General features: G+C 50.3%; 2 protein-coding genes across 3 annotated transcripts in view; one reads left to right on the top strand and one right to left on the bottom strand.

The window, feature by feature from the left end:
* Window positions 1-2736, bottom strand: part of UHRF1 (ubiquitin like with PHD and ring finger domains 1) — a 32442-nt gene extending 29706 nt beyond the window's left edge. The window contains exon 1 of the mRNA XM_043911885.1: window positions 2584-2736. Coding sequence (XP_043767820.1) covers window positions 2584-2736 — 153 coding nt within the window. The remainder of the gene's footprint in view (window positions 1-2583) is intronic.
* On the top strand, window positions 549-19656 carry ARRDC5 (arrestin domain containing 5). 2 transcript variants are annotated; one of them, XR_006342657.1, is made up of 4 exons: window positions 549-1413; window positions 2656-2863; window positions 3053-9630; window positions 12162-12282. XR_006342657.1 is itself a non-coding variant. In XM_043911886.1 (3 exons), the coding sequence occupies exons 1-3, from the start codon at window positions 7498-7500 to the stop codon at window positions 19603-19605; spliced, it is 1065 nt and encodes a 354-aa protein (XP_043767821.1). In that variant the 5' UTR covers window positions 4242-7497; the 3' UTR covers window positions 19606-19656. The 2 variants fall into 2 exon arrangements, 1 of the variants encoding a protein (XP_043767821.1); XM_043911886.1 differs by lacking the exons at window positions 549-1413; window positions 2656-2863; window positions 12162-12282 and adding an exon at window positions 19078-19656 and having other exon boundaries at window positions 4242-7825; window positions 9422-9630.
* Window positions 19657-21641: the final 1985 nt, after the last annotated feature.

Consider the following 21641-nt stretch of genomic DNA (forward strand, 5'->3'; position numbering starts at 1 on the left):
ACCAATGACAGCTATTGTGATTTTTCTGGGCAGCCAAAAAAAAAAAGACAAAGAAAAAGCACCAGACGCCTCTCACCCTTGCCCAGGCTGGGCCAGCCGCCCGGGGTCCCTTCCCCCATCCAGCTCCCTGCATTTCCGCCAATCAAACGACATAACCGCCAACCTATTCAGCCTAAGCTAGCTCGCCGCGGGACCCTCCCATATCCTGAAGACAGACTCTGCTTGGTTCTGCTTTATTGGCTCGAGTGACCTCACCGCAGACCTGGGACTGCATGTAATGCCCTGTTTCTTTAAAAAAAAAAAAAGGGGGGGGGGGAAGGAATCTCGAACACTCTCTAGAACGTTCTATAAAAACAACAGCTCTCTGCAAGGCCTCCTACGGTGATTAGCCCAGTCTGTTTGCAGACCTGACTTGCTTCAAGGTGCCTTTGTCCCCCACTCGCCTGGCACTGTCCACACCTCCCTGAGGCCGGGCCACTTCCTGGTCGCGCAACCTTGGGGAAATTGCATCACGCTGAGGCCTGGCTTCCTCACCCGGAAGACAGAACCGACTACGCAGTGGCCCAGTTGAGCATGGGGAAGGGGATGAACAGCAGTTAGAGGAGGTTACTCAGGAACAAGAAACCTTCTGAGATCTTCAGAAGCTGCGCTGCGAGCAGACAGACAGACCAACCTAAGGATTAAAGGCACGCTGCTTATCATCACGCTTTACAACTCACACAGGCAATACCAAGACTTTGGTATGGATCAGATGCCATGTTGCCCATGCAGGAAGAGAGGGGTTTGGTTACACAAATGCGCGCATTTGTCAACATGCCAAACCATCTGCTTAAGACATGTTTCTCACTGTATGCAAATTTCCTCCGAAGAAACAAGAGCTACAAACAAACACTGTACTCTAGTTAAGGACTGGCCAGCTGGAGGGTCTACGGTGACGTGAACTGGAACTTTCTCTGCAATGCATCTCCCAAGATAAAATGGGCTGGTGGACAGACAGAGGCAGAGACAGCTGCGTGATGTCAGTGATAAAAGCCACGGGTAGGTGTTTAGGCGTTCATGGCTCTTTCAACTTCTCTGCATGTTTTTGAATGTAAAAATTAAAGTGCATGGCGCTCAAGCCCAGAGCAGGCATTCAGAAATAGTCACTGCCTTGAATGTAAGGATTCGATCCAACCTGCCTTTGCATGATGCCACGAACTGTTTAGCCCATGGGAGGTCTTCGGAAATTCAGCACAAGGACCTTTTGCTGAACACAAAGACTGGGGGGCAAACTGAAATCAGTATGGACGTCCCCAAAAATGAGCCTCTGTTGGAGGTGGCAGCAAAGAGGCTCCGCTCCCCAGAGACCGCATCCCAGGGGAGCGCCACTCCCAGCCCTGCCTTTTCTCCAGCCGCACAGCGCACGTGACCACAGTGAGTGAGTCCCCCAGCTTCCCTTCCCCAGGCGGGGCGCGTTAACTCAGATTCTTAAGACATTCAAGTCCTCGCATCTCCCACAGGAAGGAGGCGAGAGGTCTCGGAGGGCGTCTTGAGCCCAAGAAATTAATCATCAGGTCTCATTTCCAGGAGGCAGGCAGGATCCTCCCAGGCCCTAAAAAAAAAACTCCTGGCCAGGCGGACAGCATCTATTTTTCAATTTAGACACCAGATGGCGGTAGCACCCAGTTTAAGACCTGACAACAACAAAGTCAGAGCCCAAAGGAACACTTTTAATCCTGGGTAGTCTCTATACCGAGGTCGCCGAGGTCCCTACAGTCCACTCGCCTTGCAGGGTGGCCCCAGCAGACAGGAAGGACACTTTCCGTGGGACCATCTTCTCCCACTCAGCGATACCCCAACACAGCCTGGCCTACTGTCCCCTCTGAAGATGCCAACAAGAATGAAAACTCCCAGGGGTGTCACTGGAGAAAGCATCTCCAAAGTGGGCAGCTGATAAAGCCAAGGGGTGGGGGGCATCTTCAAGGGCTACAGGGGCTGTGGTGGGGAATCTTGAAGAAAGGAAACAGGGCCAGTTGAGCCCGCGCAAAGCACAAACCCCGTTCAGGGGCAGCCCCACCGCCTCCGCCAGAGAGGAGGCCCAGGAGTGGCGGAAATTCCTGATTAACAAGCACCGTCTCTGACTCTGAATAAGCTGATTCCAATTTCTAGAAAACCCCATGGGGGTCGGAAAATAGTAAGGTGCTGACCGACTGTAGACCTTTGGTGTGTGTTTCAAAGAAAAATCTGGTCTCTTCTGTCCCGGTGTCTGAGTACTGATTCTAGGCTCTTCCTTGAAATTCATCAGCCCTCCAATGGCCACCTCCAACCTCTTTTTTCTAGAAATTATTTTGAGGGGAGCGTCCACAAAGGGGAGGGCTAAGAGTTTAAAAGACCTCCAAACGCAACAGATTCAAGTGCCCGGCTGCCCGCCTGGAGTGTCAGTCTAGGAGTCGAGCCTTTGTTCCCCGCTCAGGCACTGGAGGTTTCTGTGGAGAAGCAGACCGGACGAGGTGGGGGGGAAGAGTGTGTGTGCCCTGCCTGGATGAGGCAAGAACAAAGGTGCTGGGCAGGCAGGCAGGCGGGCAGCCTGCAGGGCGGGTTTACCTGCTTGCCCCGGTAGAAAAGCCTCTGCAGGCCTGGCTCCACGTGGAATAGCTCCTGGATCTTCTTTCTCAGCTCCTCCACCTTGGTCAGCCTGGACAAGGAGTCCACGGTGTGGGCCACCTTCCCGTCCATGGTGCGAACCTGGATCCACATGGTGCCTGCTGGAGCTGCAAGGATGAGGGAGTGAGTGACACCCCTGGTCAGTTCTGCCATCAATACCACCACCATGGCCGTGCCATATTCGGGTCATCCTTGCTATTGTCCAGACTGTGGACACCAGGTAACTCTTGGAATACCCTCCCAGCCCTTATTCCCTATAACCTGCCACAGCTGGCCCAGGCCCCAAGCCCTGAATTAAGAGATAATGCGTTAATGAGTAGCACTGGTGGAGGATTGAGGAGGGACGGGAAATTAGGGGAGAGTAAAAGGCACCTTCGGCTACTCAGTCAACGAACCCTGCCTTTCACAGGGGAGAAAAAAAAAACACACCAGGATACAGAAGAGAAGGGGCACACAGTCAAACGGTGAGGGGCCGAGTTTGTTTGTTCGTTCGTTCATTCATTCATTCATTCCCTGGATGAACACTGACGCGAGAGGGAAACCCAAAAGTCCCGCTTTTGACTGGAACTTCCGAAGTCCCGGGGAACTCAACTAAGTGGGACCGAAGGGGAAGAAACCCACTCGAGACCCGGGAGCTGGGGACCCCGTGTGCCCGCGGACCCCCACTGCACCCCCGACCCGCGCGCGCGCTTGCGCGACGCGGCGGGCCCCGCTGTGGCCATGGCAACCGGCCGCCCCGTCCCGGCCACCCCCGCGCGGGCAGCGCTACTCACTTCTGCCCCACGGCCGCCCGGAGCTCCAGCCTGCGTTTCCCGGACCCCGACGCAAGGCCCCGCAGCCCCTCTTGTTCTCTCGCTCGCCCGCGCGGGCCACGCCAGCGAGCCCACGCCCACCCCCCACCGCCGGGACGGCCAAGGGGCCCGCGCGCCAGGTCCCGCCCCCTTCACTTGAGCCGCCTCACTGATTGGCTCCGCCGCGGTCGGCCGCCCCGCCCCGCTCGCTCCTCATTGGCCCAGACGCGCCCGGGGAACTAAGGGCGCGCGAAATCGGGCTCGGGCGCGACAATTGAATCGCGGGGCGCCCCGCGCGCAGGCGCGGAGCCTGACATCCTCCCCCGCGGCTCGCCGGGCCCTCCCCCACCGAGCCGGCGCGACCCCCGCGGGGCGCCTGGGATGTTCCGCTCGCTCCTGCCAGAGCCTGGGCTTCCGGGGCGACTTCTAAGGGCCGGCAGGGTTGGGGGCAAAGCCGGAGACCGCGTGTAGGGTAGCCCCGGCGCGGGGAAAATGTACTCCCGTGCTGGCAGAGCGTCCCGGAAAGTTTTGCAAAGTCAAGGCGCCGGGTGCGCCGAGTCCTGCCCGCCTCCCCCAGTCCGCGCCCTGGCCCGGGCTGGCACCCCAAACGGCCTGACCGCTCACGATCCACTCGCCTGCTTGCGCGCTGGCCCTTCTGAGGATGGCAGAGGAGCCGCGTGTGTGGCCAGGACCCTGCGCAGACGTGTGTGCGATCCCGAGCGCCCGGACGGCCACCACTGCCCGCTGCGCTGCCAGCTGCTCTGATTTTTTTCCCGCGAAAACTTGGCGTTTGGGAGTTGCGGGGCCACAGGAGGCCGCGCCGGGGGCGGGCGCCTGCCTGGTGATTGGCCGCCTCAGTGGCGGGAAGCGAGAAAGGGGGTGGGGGGCGCCCCCGCCTCTGTCCACCCCCCCCCTCCGCCCAGCGGGCCACGGCCCCGCCCATCCCTGCGCGCTCTGCTGGGCGCGCCCAGCGTGCAACGGGGCCGGTGGCGGGACCTGGGCCCCCTCATCATGGGTGCTCTCCATGAGCCCTAAGGATCACCCCCAGGGCAGAGACCCCCAGGGTAGACACCCCTGACCTTCCAAGTCTGTTCCTTCAGCCCCTCTTACCAGGCATGCACTGACCAGTTGGGCAGGAAGACCGGAATCAGTGTAAATTATACAGGAGAATTTGGGGGTGACCCCCCAGAAGACCTCCTGCACCCCGATGACGGGCCTGATCGCCCCAGCTCGGTTTCCTTGCGCCAGGGCCCTCCAGCGCTCCCCACCCTACCCACCCGCAGGGCTTGTTTGCTGGTTTTTCCCGCCTCGTTTTCCCGCCTTCTCCTAGCTGTCCAGGCGGGCAGGGCTGCCCTCCCCCCTCCGCCCTGCCTGCTCCGCTCTGACCAGTCCTGGCGGGCACACAGTGACCCATTCTGGGCACCTACAGAATGCCTGAACAGGGTGTTAAGAGCTGGGGGCCCAAAAGTGGGCAAGGCCCACCCTGTTGGTGGTCTCCAAGAGGTTAAATTCTTATCTGGGGAGACCAGCAAGAAATGAATCAATAAAGCAAATCATTTCAGATACCACATGTGCCATGAAGACAGGACAAGAGCTGGAGAGTGACCAGCAGCCATGTGGGAGGGCGGGGAGAGGAGGCACTCTGGTTGAGGTGGAGAGGTGGGCCTCTCTGGGTAGATGACATTTGAGCTGAGATCTGAGATGAGAAACCAAGGACAGACGGATCGAGGCGGAAAGAGCAAATGCAGAGGCCGGAAAAGGCTTAGAAATGGACAGAGAGCCGGGCAGATGCAGTGAAAGGGAGGGCGGGCGGGAGCGAATGAGGTCAGAGGGGTGTCATGTAAGACCTCACAGGCCACCAGGAGGACTTTGGTCTTTCTCTGGAGAGCAGTGGATAGGGTGGGAGGGCTGTGAGCTGAAAACCAATGAGCTCCAATGTGTGTTTTCACAAGGTTTCTCTGGCCACACATAGAGTTCTTTCTATCTTGGCTCTGGTATTTCTGCTTTTATTTCTCCCAACGGTAGACAGATGAATGGCCCCCAAAGATGTCCACATCTTAATCCCTGGGATCTGTGAATATCATACCTTCCATGGCAAAAGGGATTCAGCAGATGGGGTTAAACTGAAGATTGTCAGATGGGGAGATTATCCTAGATTATCTGGGCTGGCCCAGTGTCATCATGAGGGTCCTAGTAAATGAAAAAGAGTGGTGAGAGGGTCAAGTCAGAGAAGTGACAATGGGAATAGAGGATGGAATGATGAAAGCAAAAGGCAAAGGATATGGGAAACCGCTAGAAGCTGGAAAAAACAAAGGACAGATTCTTTCCTAGAATTCTAGAACGTAATCCTGCCAACACCTTGATTTTAGCTCCATTTCACACTTCGGACCTCCAGAACTGTAAGAGAACTCAGCTGTCTTGTTTGAAAGCATGGAATTTATGGACGTTGGTTACAGCAGCCATAGGAATGAACATACTCCAATCACAAAGTCGAGATGCTCCTATTAATTTCCCCCCACCTTCAGGACATCGCCGACACAACTGATAGCATTTATCAAAACTAAGCTATCAGCTACGTGGTGACCATGTTGCAGATGTGAGCAGGTAGCCAGGCCTCCCCAACCTTGTGAGGCAGATGAGGTCTTCCATACTGACAACATCTCTGACAGGAACCCAGCCCTTTTCTGGCAAGAGCATAGCCTCTCTCTGTGCCTGCTGTTGTCAATACTCAGCATGGCTGAAAAAGAAATAGACTCTATATTCCTTGTGTACATTTGGTACAGGGCACACAGTCCAGCCTCCTTGGATATCTGAAGTCAAGCAACACAGAAAGAGGTGTCTGGTTTTCCCTGCAGAAAAGACCTTGAGCAGTGGTGATGAGGGGCCCCACCCAATCTCTCTACTCATTTCAAGAAAGTCAGAGGGGTTGCTTGGGTTAATTAACAACCATGAACAAGAAACTATGCCAAGCATCTTTAAAAGAAGCTTAACAACCAGTTGGAAAAGCAAAATGTTGATGTCCGCAAAAGACATCGCATCAAAGACAGCAAGATATGACATAGTCATGAGGCCTGCCAGAGCCTGGAGAACAGACACTTCCTAAAGCTTCTTCTGTTTTGCTGTCCTTCCTACTTAGGCACCTGCCTATGTGCAGATCAGGCACCCTAAGGGTGCAAAGGGCTTCAGTTTCCCTTTTACAAAATGATACGCACTTGACAATCATTAAGTCACTGAACAGACTTTAATTGCCCTCCCTTGTCTGCACCAGGCCCTGGGTCCAGCGGACCAAGTCCCGCCCTACAGGGACTTCTTGTGCAGTGGAGAAGCAGGAGGAAAGACGGTCATCAGTTGTGCAGGGAGATGGTGCTTTGTGATGGTGTCCATGATCACATGGAGCCCAAAGTGCTCTGAGCATCTCCAAGACACAGCAAATCCCATGTCCTAGCTATCGCTATCATTTTCCTTCTAATATACATCAATAGAAATAGAGAGCTATTAAAGACAAAATGATTGGGACTTTCCTGGCGGTCCAGTGGTTAAGACTCCACTCTGTCACTGCTGAGGTCACAGGTTCAATCCCTGGTCAGGGAACTAAGATCCCACAAGCTAAACGGTGTAACCAAAAAAAAAAAAGAAAAAAAAAGTGAAAATGATTATCTGTATAGGACCCAGCATCCATGTATGAACCCTGAGGAGGGTGCACATGCCACATGTGGGGGCCATCTGATGGGGCAGAAGATCCCCCTGGGCTCATCCCCTCTCCATCTGTAAATGAAGCTTACGATGCATATCTCACCAGAGAGCCTGGGAGAATTCTTCCTATACAGGCCCCAGATATCTGGCAAGATGACAGTTGTTCCCTGTATGCCAAGAATATTGCTATCTTGTGGTTTTCTTATTTGTTTGCTATTTCCTAGAAAAAAGAGGTCAGGCTACCATTTCATCAACCAGTGAGGCCTTTGGGATTCCCACACTGCCGCCCACCCCCAAAAACCTTGCCCCCACCAATCCTGGCCATTGGGAACCCCTTCCCAGAACCTTGACTGGCTGATGTCACAGACAGATGACCTCACTGTGGCCGAGGATCTCTGTGACATGGGGGAGGGGGAAGGATGTTTCTCCGTCACCCCAACCCCCCATGTCTGTGGTGAAATCGATCGAATTAGTGCTGCCCAAAGATGCAGTCTACCTGGCTGGCTGCATCATCGAAGGACAGGTGGTCCTAACTCTGAACAGCACCCTGGTGGACCCCATCGTGAAGGTGGAGCTTGTGGGAAGAGGTTACGTGGAGTGGAATGAAGAAACTGGGGCGTCCCGCGATTATAGCCGAGAAGTTATTTGCAACAACAAGGCTGACTACGTGCACAAGACAAAGACATTCCCAGTGGAGGGTAAGGACCGGTATGACTGCCAATGTTAGCCAGAATAGGAAACCAGGGTCTGGAAGATAAACACATCTGTCAATCAATCAACAAACCCCCAGGGATATGAGAAATGGGTAGAGCCCTGGCTCCTGTGGTCACAGGGGAAGAGAAAGGAGGGAGAGGACTAGGAGAGATCCTCGAGGGAAGCACTGACAAGCCCCCAGCTCTGCCAGATTCAGATCTAAAGTCTGGACAGACCTCAGGGAGCCTGGGCTGCCAGGGAACTATAGGTCCTTTCCAAAATGAGTGTTTCCGGGTAGTCCACAGTCAATCAGAACGCTTGGCCAATGCTTGTTTGAACAAAGTTTCATTTCAGATTTTTTAAAAAAATTTTAGATAGGGTAGCCGGGGAAGGTGTCACCAAAAGACTATGGAGCTCAGATCTAGTGATGGAAGGGGTCCCTGCCTTGCAGATACCCAGATATTGTTTGCACATTAGTTGCTCAGTCTTGTTCAACTCTTTGTGATCCCATGGACTTTAGCCCACTAGGCTCCTCTGTCCATGGGATTTCCCAGGCAAGAATACTGGCGTGGGTAGCCATTCCCTTTTCCAGGGGATCTTCCTGACCCAGGGATCGAACCCAGGTCTCCCACATTACAGGCAGATTCTTTACCATCTGAGCCACCAGGGAAACCCATCCAGATACTGCTGGACCTTAATACTCAACAATCAGGCCGCCTCTCTCTGTCCCAGTTAACTCACCTGGAAGATGGGAAGAGAAAGAAGTCCTGCCTCCTGAGATTGTCTTGAGGACTTGATGATTTAATGGCATGTCTCAGGCTCGGAATAGCAGGGGTTATAGAGTAAGTGCTGAATAGGTGTTAGTTCTTTCAACCAAAACAATTTTTCAGCCCCTCAACCCCACAGCATCAGGTACCACCCTTCTCCATTTCCAAGGGAAGCATCCTTTCCCCTCAGGAGCATCAACCTCAATTCATTTACTCCACAAACAAACATGTATTAAGCACCTACTGTGCACAACAACCATGCCAGGTACCAGGGATGCAGCAGCAAAGAAAACAGAAAAGGTCCCTGGCATCCCTGGGGTTGCTGTCAGACTGGGAGGACACACTCATAAGAGGCTTTGTGGGAAATGTAAGAAAAAATAAAACAGGGAGATCACAGAGATGAGAGGGCAGTGTGACTCCCTCCCTGGCCCACCACCATCGTCACTCAGTCAATCTGCTGTGTGCTGTGCAGTGAAGGCCAACGGCTGCCAGGGCAGGGAGATTTGCCTGCCTTGGGCCCCAAGATGTGTTTGTTGAATAAATGTGTGATCGAACCTGCAGGCCAGACCTCCAGTTTCCCAGGCCCAGAGCAGGGGTGAGCAAGTCCCAGTGGGTAGATTGGGGTGACCACCATCCACCCAGAGCTTCCATCTCCAGCCCAACTGAGGTCTAATATTTATGAGCCTTGGTGTTTTGGATCCCTAAAACTCAGAGCTAGCTCAGGGACAGAGAGGCCAGATCCAGAAAAAGCTAACTGCCAAAACAATAAAGAAAGTGGGGGGGGGGGGGGAGATTCTAGAACCTTCTGATGGCATTGGTGTGTTTTGCTTTCAGATAATTGGTTAAGTGCAGGCAGCCACACCTTTGACTTCCATTTCAACTTACCTCCCAGGCTCCCTTCCACCTTCACCAGCAAAATCGGCAACATCTTTTACTTCGTGCAGGCCTTCTGCATGGGTCGGGAGCACATTCTAGCCAAGAAGAGAATATACTTGATGGTTCAAGGCACTTCCTCAATTTTTCACGCGGAAAAATCATTGCAGGTAGTGGGGAGCAAGGGGGAGCAGGGGTAGGGGCTTGGCCTCGAAGTTCCCAAGAGGTAGGGGATGGGGCAGGAGCAGCCAGGGGATAGGGAAGGCCCCAACCCAGAAAAAGAAGGGAAGGTGTTGGCCGCTTCTCCAGCTCAGGAGTTTTGCAAAAAGGGGAATCAGAAACCAGGGCAGGAACTAAGCAGTAGCTCTCAACTGAGGTGATTCTGTCGCTGCAGGGGACACTGAGCAATGATGTCTGATGACATGTGTGGTTATCGCAACTGGGGAGGGGGATGAGTGCTATCGAGGGGGTGGGGGCCAGGGAAGCTGCTCAACCACAGTGCCCCTCACAGAGAATGGCCTGGCCCCTGAATGTCCTTGACCCCAGGGTAGGTATGTCAAGAGTGAGCAGATGCCCCGCTCTGACCCCCTGACTGAGTGTCCCAGGTGTTCAGTGAGTCTCTGGGAACGGATAATGGAGATGGTACCCTCTCCCCACCAAGAAGCACAGCAAGGGGTGCCCTCCAACCAGGGAAGGAGGGGTCTGGCAGCGTCGGTCACCTGAGCGGAGGAGGTTTCTGTATGGCTCCCAGAGGCCAGGTGCAGAGGCGGAAGTAAGGGAGGGTGGAGTTCCGTTGGCCAAAGTCACTTCACCTCCCTGGGGCCTCCTCTGTCATCAGAGCATGGTGGCTGAGAGTGCCGGCATCTTAGTTCTCAAGGTCCAAGTTAAAATCCCAGCGTCCCAACCTACCTGCTGTGTGACCCTCTGCAAGTGATGTCGCCTCTCTGTGCCATTTCCTCATCTGTCACTTGGACACAGAGAGGGTGCCTGGCCCCTAGGTCTCAGGAGGAGCAGTCAGTGGACTTCCTGAAGGTTCAGGGCCTAGAATGGTGCTCGGCACTGGTGTCCAGGGCAGCCTCAGAATATTTATGCCCCATCGATCCTTTTTTTTTAAATGTAATCCATTTAAAAATTCTTTATTGAATTTGTTGTTTCTGTTTTATGTTTTGCTTTTTTCTGACCTTGAGGCATGTGGGATCTTAGTTCCCCAACAAGGGATTGAACCCCAGCCCCTCGCATTGGAAGCACAGATTCTTAACCACTGGCCCACCAGAGAAGTCCCAAGTGTAGTCTTATCTGTGTAGTAGGGAATCATCTCTAGCCTGGCCAACCTCAGGGGAGGAGGATTCCAGGGCAGGTAGATGCTTAGAGGGGTGGATAAGAGGTGAGCAGATCTGAGCTCAAGGCCAGTCTGGCCACCTGCTTTCTGGGTGACCTTGAGCAGACTCTGGCCCTCCCTTGAGAGCTAATCTAGAGTGCAGGGTGCACAAAGCAGAAATTGGAGCGAAATGCTGTTGTGGGGTCAGACCTGGACTGAGGTCTCTGCTGCCGGATGCTTCATTAGCAAATGGCCTTGGGCAGTTAACAGCACCTCCTAGAACCTCGATTGTCCTGATCTGTATGATGGGTATGATGGGAAACAACACTTTCCTTGATCATGAGGGTCATGAAGCACCCAGCAGGATGGGTACACATCAAGGACTCCTGGTACATGGGAAGAGCTCAGATCGCTACTACGGCAACAAAGGAGTTATTGCAGATCCATTTTGAGAGGATGAAAATACTGTGTTTTTTCAACTACTCAGTACTCTTTTAATCGGTTTGGAGAGGGCAGGGTGAGGGCAGGAGCTGGTGAATCAGGGCAGAGGCTACTGCTCTGGTCCAAGCAGGGGCAGAGACCTGACCCCCACAGTCTGTCCTTCTCAGATCAACTGAAAGGAGTCAGGTGATGACCCGTCTGTGTCTTCCAGGGCTCCCACCTCCCTCGGAGTAAAAGCCCATGACCTCCCCCTGGCCCACAAGGCCCTGCACGACCTGCCCCGTCCCCTCCCTGCCTTCCCCCTCCTCCCTTTCTCCCCCTCTCACTCTGCTCCAGCCACGCGGGCCTGCTTGCTGTTCCTCCAACATCATCCTGCCCCAGGTCCTTTGCGTGTTGTGTGCCCGCTGCCCAGAACCCTGTGATAGGATCTTCCAATCCCTCCCCATCCTCCTTTAGATCTTTGCTCGGAAACTACATCTTCAGTCACCTGCTTCAGTAATAGCCAGACGAACTGCCACAACCCCCACAGAAGGCAATTCAGCCATATCTATCCAAATGAAAAGGAACACGCACTTTGCCCCAGCCATTTCATTTCTCTTCTGGAAAATTCTCCTACCACTGTCATTTCATTTGTGTGATAGGACCTCTGCATGCATTGCCTGGGAGGCCAGAAACTGGTAACCACTTAAATGTTTGTTGCAAAGGGAATTAAAGTTACAGTTCACAGTCAAAGGTCAACTCTATAGATAGAGCAAAGAAAGAGAGAGCAAGACACAGCCAGAGACAAAAGAATGAGGCAGCTCTCAGTATCAGCACCTCCATGTTACTGGGTTGGACGCATAAAGCAAAGTTCAGAACAGCGTGTCTAGCCTGCACCGTTGGTGGTAAAAATAAGAAATGCACAGAACTTCCTTGCAGGTGTAACAAACTGTCTCTTTCCAGAGACCAGAGAAACTGGCAACAGACGGCTTGCTGGCTGCCTCCTGGGAGAGAAGCAGGGGGGAGAAGCAAAATTTTTCTCCTTCCACTTTTTTTTTTAACATCTTGATTGAGATACAATTCACATACCTTATTATTCTTCCCTTTAAAGTGTCCAAACCCATGGCTTTCCATGCATTCATAGAATTGTACAGCCATCACCACTGTCAGTGTTAGAACACCTTAATGCCTTCCCTCCCCCACCATAAAGAAAAAGGCTGAGCGCTGAAGAATTGATGCTTTCGAACTGTGGTGCTGGAGAAGACTCGAGAGTCCCTTGGACAGCAAGGAGATCAAACCAGTCAATCCTAAAGGAAACCAACCCTGAATATTCATTGGAAGGACTGATGTTGAAGCTGAAGCTCCAATACTTGGGCCACCTGATGCGAAAAGCTGACTCTGGAAAAGACCCTGATGCTAGGAAAGATAGAAGGCAGAAGGAGAAGGGGTCGATAGAGGATGAGATGGTTGTATGGCATCACCGACTCAATGGACATGAGTTTGAGCAAGATCCGGAAGATAGTGAAAGACAGGGAAGCCTGGCGTGCAGCAGTCTATGGCGTTGCAAAGAGTCCGACACGACTGAGGGACTGAACAACAACCAAAGAAGTCTTGCATCCCTTACCTGTTACCCTCAAACCTCCCTTTCCCCTCCCCCACCCACCACTACATTCACTCTCTGTCTCCTGGGGATTTGTCTGTTCTGTACACTTCCTGTTTTAATAAATGGAATCAGACACTATGTGGCCTTTTTGTTTCTGGCTTATTTGAACATAGTGTTTTCAAGGTTCATCCAGGGACTTCCCTGGGGGTCTAGTGGTTAAGAGTCCACCTTCCAATGCAGGGGTATGGGTTCAATCCCTCATCCTGGAACTAAAGTCCCACCTGCCATGGGGTACAGCTGAAAAGTTTCTTTTTAAAATTCATCCACCTTGTAGTGTGTGTCAGTGCTTCCTTCCTTTTTAAGGGTGAATTGTCTTTCTGTGGCATGGACGGACCGCCTTTTGTATATCTCTTCATCACTCGATGGACAGCGGGTTGTTTCCATGTCTTGGCTATTAGGGACCATGCTGCTTCTAACGTAGGCGTCCACGTTTTTACGTGGATGTGTTTTCATTGCTCTCAGGTAGCCATCTAGGAGTGGAATTGCTGGGGCAGATGGCAATTCCACGTCTTACCTTTTGAGGGGCAATCAGACTCTCTTCCACAGCAGCCGCTCCACTTTACATTCCCACAGCCATGTACAAGGGTTTTGATTTTTCTACACCCTCTCTGTGTACCTTTAGAATTTTGAAAGACATGACCCATTGTCTCTTGGAACAAGCAGTCCCGTTGGGTACAGCACTTGTCCCCAAGACATCTCTCTCCTAACCGTCAAGTCCGAGGGAGTCTCCCTTTACCTTAGCCCCTTGTCATAGCCTCATAACGTATCTTAATCAGAAACCTGCCGTTAAAGGACTTCCCTGGCGGTCTGGTGGTTGAGACTTCGCCTTCCAAAGCAGGGGGTGCAGGTTTGATCCCTGGTCGGAAGCTAAGATCCCACATGTCTTGCAGCCAGAAACAAACAAACAAACAAACAAAACATAAAACAGAAGCACTATTGTAATAAATTCAATAAACCTCTAAAAATAGTCCATATTTTAAAAAACAAGAACTTTAAAAATGTACCATTAAAAAAAAAAGTGTGCCATGTTTATATCTATCTTCCCAATCAGAGCAGGGACTAGACTGGTCTTCACGGCTGTGGGTTTTCCTTGAACTTGGCACCAAGTTGATAAAATGATACTGCTTGAATGAATGAATCCCCCCAAAGTTTCACACATGCTAAAGAAAGAGGGAGATCCGAAGAAACTCCCAGGTACGGAAGATCAATGTTGAGTTTGTAACCTGGAGTTCTTGGGATTCTGGGCTCTTGGGCCACCCCATCTGGCCTGGAATGGAAATCTCCCCTTGGCCACCACTGATGTCTCTCGGCACCTCCTTCAGGACCAGGACAGAACTGCTGGCTTGGTCTTGAGTTAGAGTAGCCAGTTCTTTCACGCCTGTAGGGTCCTAACGAATGCAACGAATTTTCGAATAAGACTGGAGGAGCTTAGAGTGAAATGGCCTGCAATTAGCCTTCCAAGGGGAGAGAAAGCATGGGAAGTCTGAAGATAGGCAGGGGCCAGAGGCAGAGGGCAGCAGGTGAAGCTGAAGGGGTCAGGGGTCAGCCTGAGGTCTCTGTGACAAAGGATATTGGATCTAGAACACAGTCGTGCAAACCTTCGGTCATGATTCATTAGTGGGGTATGAAATCCATTTAGCAAGTTGCGAGGCATATTTCTACAAAATGAAAGAGCAGATAAGCCCAAAATAAAAAAATGTTTTTTAAAAAAAATATCAACTTTGTAGGTTGCAAATGTTGTTTTCCAAAAACAGTACTAAAGGATACTGTTTTCCTATTTTATATTAAAACAACAATGTTTGCAACCCACAAAATACATTACCATATGGAAAATAGATAGCCATTGTGAGGTTTAATGTATGAGGCAGGGAGCCCAAATCAGGGCTCTGTGACAACCCAGAGGGATCAGAGGGGGGGAGGTGGGAGCAGAGTTCAAGAGGTGGGGGACATATGTACAACTAATGCTGATTCATGTTGGTGTATGGTAAAAACCATTACAATATTGTAAAGCAGTTGTCCTCTAATTTAAAAAACTATTAAAAAGAAAACAATGCAGAGAATAAAATAAGTAGGATAGAAAATATTTGTAAAAAATCCATTTGTTGGGCTGCCATTTATTTTTTAAAATGAAAGAATAGAAGAGGTAGGAAAATATAAAATTTTCTGGGTTGCAACAAACTTTGTTTTTATAAAATCAATGTGTAGGACTGAAAACAATAGTATTAAATAAGTAAAATGAGATAGAATGTGCCAGAAAAAAATTAATTTGATGGCTTACAACATTTTTGTTTTATATAAGACAAAACAACAGCATAGCATAAGTAGACTAGAAATACAAAAAAATCAGTTCAGAGGGTCCAATCAACACTTTCTTCAGCTGCATCATGCGCTGTGTGGGACCGTAGTTCCCCAGCCAGTGATCGAACCCACATCCCCTACAGTGAAAGCATAGAATCTCAACCATTGCACCACCAGGGGGGTTTTTGTTTTCTCTGGATATATACCCAGGAGTGAATGACTGGATCATATGATAGCTCTGTTGTTAGTTTTTTGAGGACCCTCCATACTGTTCTCCAAAGTGGCTGCACCAATTTACATTCCCACCAACATTGTACAAGGGTTCCTTTTCTCCACATCCCCATCAGTGTTTGTTATTTATAGACTTTTTGATGACAGCCATTCTGACGGGTGTGAAGTGCTATCTGACTGTGACTGTGATTTGCATTTCTCTGATGATCAGCAACATTGGGCATTTTTTCCTGTGCCTATTGGCCATCTGTATATCATCTCAACTCCTGGGTCAGGGAGATTCCCTGGAGAAGGGATGGGCTACCTTCTCAAGTATTCTTGGGCTTCCCTGGTGGCTCAGAGGGTAAAGAATCCACCTGCAATGTGGGAGATCTGAGTTCGATCCCTGATTTTGGAAGATCCCCTGGAGGAGGGCCTGGCAACCCACTCCAGTATTCCTGCCTGGAGGATCCCATGGACAGAGAACCTGGTGGGCTGCAGTCCAAGGGGGCGCAGAGCAACTCTTTCTGGTATGTAAGCCCCAGAAGTGTCTTCACCATGCTCCTTCTAGCTCTTTTACTATATCAAAGACATAGCAACAATATAAATGTTCATCATGGAGGGGGGATGGGTGAATAAGCTACTTTGCAACACACTTCACTGCCATTGTGAAATTGAATGAATCAGAATGACAGCCACCAACGTGAATGCCTTTCAAAACACAGAATGTTAAGCTAGGAAGGCAAGTTGCTGGAAAACATATGAGGATTGATTTATACAAAGCATTCAAATATGTAAAACAATACTGTACAATTCAACCACAAATAAATGTATTCCTAATCAATGCAAACATCTGCATGAGAATAACAAATGCCACACAGACACACAAACACACATGCATACACACGTGTTTGTAAAAGTATCAAGTTCATCTAGAAGAAGACACAGGAAGCCAGCAAAACTGGAGAGTAACTCATTGTAAGCACACACCACATCACATGAAATCTCTTTAATTTTATTTATTTTTAATTAAAAAAAATTTTTGTCACACTGCAAGGCTTGCAAGATCTTAGTTTCCTGACCAGGGATGGAACCTGGGCCCTGGCAGTGAAAGTCCTGAGTCCTAGCCATTGGACTGCCAGGGAATTCCCTCAAATCTGTTAAAGTAGTATCCACTAATAAAAAGTAAAGTGTTACCCAAAGTGTTCATTGCTCAGTCAGGTTCCACTCTTTGCGACCCCATGAACTGTAGCCCCTCAGGCTCCTCTGTCCATAGAATTCTCCAGGCAAGAGTCCTGGAGTGAATTGCAGTTTCCTCCTCCACGGGATCTTCCCAACCCAAGGATTGAAACTGGGTCTCTTGTAGGTGGATTCTTTACCATCTGAGCCACCAGGGAAGCCCTAAGAAAGAGTAAAATGTTACCCAAACCACACATTAAATATACTGTATATATGATTTTGTTTGCAATCCAGCAGCTAACCAGTTGGTATAAAGACTGCATTTTGAAGTTTTTTTTTTTTTTTTTTTGACAGCTGGGAGCACCTCTAGGCTCCCTGGCCGAGCCTGAAGTTTTTATTTAAACACGTTACATAATTTCAGTTCTACAGTTTTCATGATACAGAGCCCATATTTTCTCCTTAAGTCTAAACTACTTGGGTAAGCCCTAGGTCTTGGGCTATTGATTATAAGACATTCCCTGTCTTCCAGAAAACTAGGGTTTAGGGAAGTCAAGGCACTGGTTCAAGGTCACACAGCAAGTGAGTTATGGATGTAGAGATAAAACCAAGGGCTTATGAATTTCTTAGGCTTATGTTACAGACAAGGAAATTGACACTCAGAATGGAAAAGGGCTTTGATTGTTTATTTTTCTAAATTGAAGAAGAGGAACTAAAAAGCCTCTTGATGAAAGTGAAAGAGGAGAGTGAAAAAGTTGGCTTAAAGCTCAACATTTAGAAAACTAAGATCATGGCATCTGGTCCCATCACTTCATGGGAAATAGATGGGGAAACAGTGGAAACAGTGTCAAGACTTTATTTTTTTGGGCTCCAAAATCACTGCAGATGGTGATTGCAGCCATGAAATTAAAAGACGCTTACTTCTTGGAAAGAAAGTTATGACCAACCTAGATAGCATTTTAAAAAGCAGAGATATTACCTTGCCAACAAAGGTTTGTCTAGTCAAGGCTATGGTTTTTCCAGTGGTCATTATGGATGTGAGAGCTGGACTGTGAAGAAAGCTGAGCACCGAAAAATTGATGCTTTTGAACTGTGGTGTTGGAGAAGACTCTTGAGAGTTCCTTGGACTGCAAGGAGATCCAACCAGTCCATCCTAAAGGAGATCAGTCCTGGATGTTCATTGGAAGGACTGATGCTGAAGCTGGAACTCCAATACTTTGGCCACCTCATGCGAAGAGTTGACTCATTGGAAAAGACCCTGATGCTGGGAGGGATTGGGGGCAGGAGGAGAAGGGGATGACAGAGGATGAGATGGCTGGATGGCATCACCAACTCGATGAACTTGAGTTTGGGTAAACTCCGGGAGTTGGTGATGGACAGGGAGGCCTGGTGTGCTGCGATTCATGGGGCTGCAAAGAGTCGGACACGACTGAGTGACTGAACTGAACTGAGCTGAACTGAACTGATAGTTGATTTACAATGGTGTGCCAATTTCCGCTGTACAGCAAAGTGACTTAGTTATACACACATATTGTTGTTTAGTCGTTAAGTCGTTAAGTCATGTCTGTCTCTTTGCTACCCCATGGACTGTAGCCCTCCAGGCCCCTCTGCCCATGGGATTTCCCTGGCAACAATGCTGGAGTGGGTTGACATTTCCTTCTCCAGGGGACCTTCCTGACCCAGGGATCAAAACCCCGTCTCCTCCATTGGCAGGTGAATTCTTTACCACTGAGCCACCAGGGAAGTCCATACACATATATACATTCTTTCTTTAAATATTCTTTTCCATTATGGCTTATCATGGGATATTGAATATATTCCCTGTTCTATACATAAGGACCTTGTTGTTTATCCATTCTAAATTTAATAGTTTTTATCTACCAAACTCAAACTCCCAATCCATTCCTCCTCCTCCCACTTGGCAACCACAAGACTTCTCTATGTCTATGAGTCTGTTACTGTTTTGTAGATAGGTTCATTAGTGCTGTATTTTAGATTCCACATGTAAGTGATATCACTTGGTATTTGTCTTCCTCTTTCTGACGTGCTTCACTTAGTATGGTAATCTCTAATTGCGTGCTTATTGCTGCAAATAAGCAGCAATTATTTCCTCCTTTTTTATGGCTGAATATGTTCCGTATATGTTCTGAATATGTTTGCGGATATGTTCCACATCTCCTTTGTCCATTCATTGATCCATGGCCATCTAGGTTGTTTCCATGTCTTGGCTGTTGTAAACAGTGTTGCTATGAATGTAGGGGGGCACGTATCTTTTTGAATTGGAGTTTTGTCCCGGTATATTCCCAGGAGAGGGATTGCTAGTTCAAATTCTATTTTTAGTTTTCTGAGGAACCTCCATGCTGTTTTCCCATAGTGGCTGCACCAGTTAACATTTCCACCAACAATGTAGGAGGGTTCAGCGGGCTTTGGAGAGTCCCGAAGGCTTAAGACCAGGTGGACTGTTAAGTGAGCAAGCAGATGTTGTGGCCTCAATCCCTCACAGTTGTCCCTTCCCGCCCCCACTTCTTCTAGAACCCTCTGTTCGTGGAGGCTGAGAAGAAGGTGTCTTACAACTGCTGCAGCCAGGGCACCATCTGCCTGCAGATCCAGATGGAAAAGAACACCTTCACACCGGGGGAGAGGGTCATTTTCACCACAGAAATCAACAACCAGACCAGCAAGTGCATTAAGACGGTCATCTTCGCCCTCTACGCCCACGTGCACTACGAGGGCTTCACGCCCAACGCAGAGCGCCGTTCCAGGGTGGATAGCAGTGAGCTGCTCAGGCAGGAGGCCAACACCCCCATCATGGCCTTCAACACCACCAAGATCATCAGCACTTTCCACCTCCCACCCGTGCTGTCCGTGAGCGGTGGTGGCTCACAGGACAGCGAGATCATGAGCACCCAGTACGAGCTGGTCAGCACTGTCCACCTGCCCTGGTCCCTGACCAGCGTCAAGGCCAAGGTGCCCATCATTATCACCAGCAACCCCGTGGACTCAAACCAGGCCGCTGCGGGCTGCCGGACCAGGGCGGTATTACCCGTGAGCCCAGACTGACAGAATTAAATGCCCAAACGTCTAAATATTAAAAGTTTTATCAGACTCTAAGGCAGATCTTTCCTTCACCTCGCACAAATGGCCTTTGGATGAGTCTGCCTATGGGCAGCATGTGACCCAAACCTCGCCAAGCTCCAGCCGTGCAGGCATGCACTTCTCCCATCCCAGGAAAGATCTGTAAATGACAGGAGAGGCCAAAGCCTTCCAGCCTGAAAAAACCTTCCAGGACTTGCCCCGGTTAGCACCCCAGACCCATCTCCTTGCTTACTCTTACACTACCTAGATGAGAGATCCCCCACTGGGAGTGACCCTGCTCTCTAGAGGATATTGGCAAAGTCTGGTTATATTGATTGTCCTGACTGGTTGTGCTCCTGGCATCCATTGGGTGGGGGCCAGGGATGCTGCTCCACAGTGCCCAGGACAGCCCCCCATGGAGGATGTGTGTAGTCGCTCAGTCACGTCCAACTCTTTGCAATCCTATGAACTGTAGCCCGTGAGGCTCCTCCACCCACGGAATCCTCCAGGTAAGAATACTGGAGTGGATTGCCTTCCCCTTCTCCAGAGGATCTTCCCAACCCAGGGATCAAACCTGGGTCTCCCCAGGTTTGCAGGTAGATTCTTTACCATCTGAGCCACCATGGAAGCCCATAGCGGGTGACCCGGCTCCAAACGTCAGCAGTGCCAAGGGACAGAGACCCAATCTGGGGCCATGCCTGGGGACAGATGGTTGCTGAGTCCACAGGTTGGGTCTGTGAGCTTCTTACCCATGTCACATCCCTCCTCTCCTCGCAGCTGCTCCCCTGGGGCTTCCCCAGATCACACAGGGTAAAAGCCCAAGTCTTCTAGGTTCATCCACCCACATCTCATCCATCACCAAACCACCGAGGCACTTCTCCAACACCCCCTCCCCAGGACCCCCTATTTCTCTCCCCTCCTCTGCCTCCACCTGGCTCCCATCCTTCACTTGGGCCACCCACACCTGGGTTTCACGACTCCCTCACATTCTGTCCTTCCTGAGAATAAAAGTCCAGGACACCCGGGTTAATTAAACTTGAATTTCAGAAGAATAATTGCTTCAGCATAAGTATGTTCCCCACCATATTTGGGGTCTCCTAATGCTTTTTAAAAATCATTCGTGAATCACCCGTCGTGTATCTGATATGCCAGTTCAACTGAGCATCCTGAATTTTATCTGGGATGGGATTACCCAAGCAACTAAGACACCGCATACAAATCAGGCCATGAAAATCTTTAAAGGTCTGATGGCGCTAGTGGTAAAGAACCCTCCAGAGATGTAAGAGTCAGGTTCGATCCCTGGGTCAGGAAGATCCCCTTGGAGGAGGAAATGGTAACCCACTCCAGTATTCTTGCCTGGGAAATCCTGTGGACAGAGGAGCCTGCCGGGCTGCAGTCCATGGGCTCGCAAAGCACAGGCCAGGTCCCTCGCAGTCAGGAATGAAGGAATGGGCCAGACGGCTTCTTCTGAGCTAAGGACTCTGAAATATTTCTCCCGGAGCACCCACAGGCTAGGAAATAGCCACACCTGCCCCACCCTTGCCGCAGGCCCTCGGTCAGCGGACAGGAGGAGCAGACACTTGAATGGCCAGCCTGCGGCAACTCATTCGGAGATGCTGTTTTAGATCTAACTCTTTTGAGGAGCAGCGACGCAGATAGAATGCACAGATTTCATTCTTTTCTGATTCTGTCTTTACAGTTTTTTTTCATGGGAGAGAGCTCTCACTTTCATACACTTTTTTTTTTTTTTAATATTTACTTATTTGGGTGCTCCAGGTCCCAGTTGCAGCATGTGAACTCTTAGTTACAGCATGCGAGATCTAGTTCCCCGACTAGGGATTGAACCCGGGACCCCTGCATTGGGAGCATGGAGTCTTAGCCACTGGACTAAGGGAAGTCCCTTGAGGCACTTTTATAAGCAGTCTCCAAAAGAGCTTGAGTGGCGGTCCTGGCTCCCTGGAGGGGGGTCACTGCTGGGTCAGGATGGGGATATGATCTACTGATCTACCCTGCTGATTTGG

Source organism: Cervus elaphus, chromosome 9 (genome assembly GCF_910594005.1).
Source record: "Cervus elaphus chromosome 9, mCerEla1.1, whole genome shotgun sequence".
Lineage (NCBI taxonomy): Eukaryota > Metazoa > Chordata > Mammalia > Artiodactyla > Cervidae > Cervus > Cervus elaphus.

What these genes read in the sequence shown, in the direction of transcription:
- ARRDC5 (XM_043911886.1), top strand. Translation starts at nt 7,498, where the DNA reads ATGACCTCACTGTGGCCGAGGATCTCTGTGACATGGGGGAGGGGGAAG. An exon ending in AAAGACATTCCCAGTGGAGG is followed by an intron (nt 7,826 to 9,421) that starts GTAAGGACCGGT and finishes TTTTGCTTTCAG; the next exon opens with ATAATTGGTTAAGTGCAGGC. An exon ending in ACGCGGAAAAATCATTGCAG is followed by an intron (nt 9,631 to 19,077) that starts GTAGTGGGGAGC and finishes CACTTCTTCTAG; the next exon opens with AACCCTCTGTTCGTGGAGGC.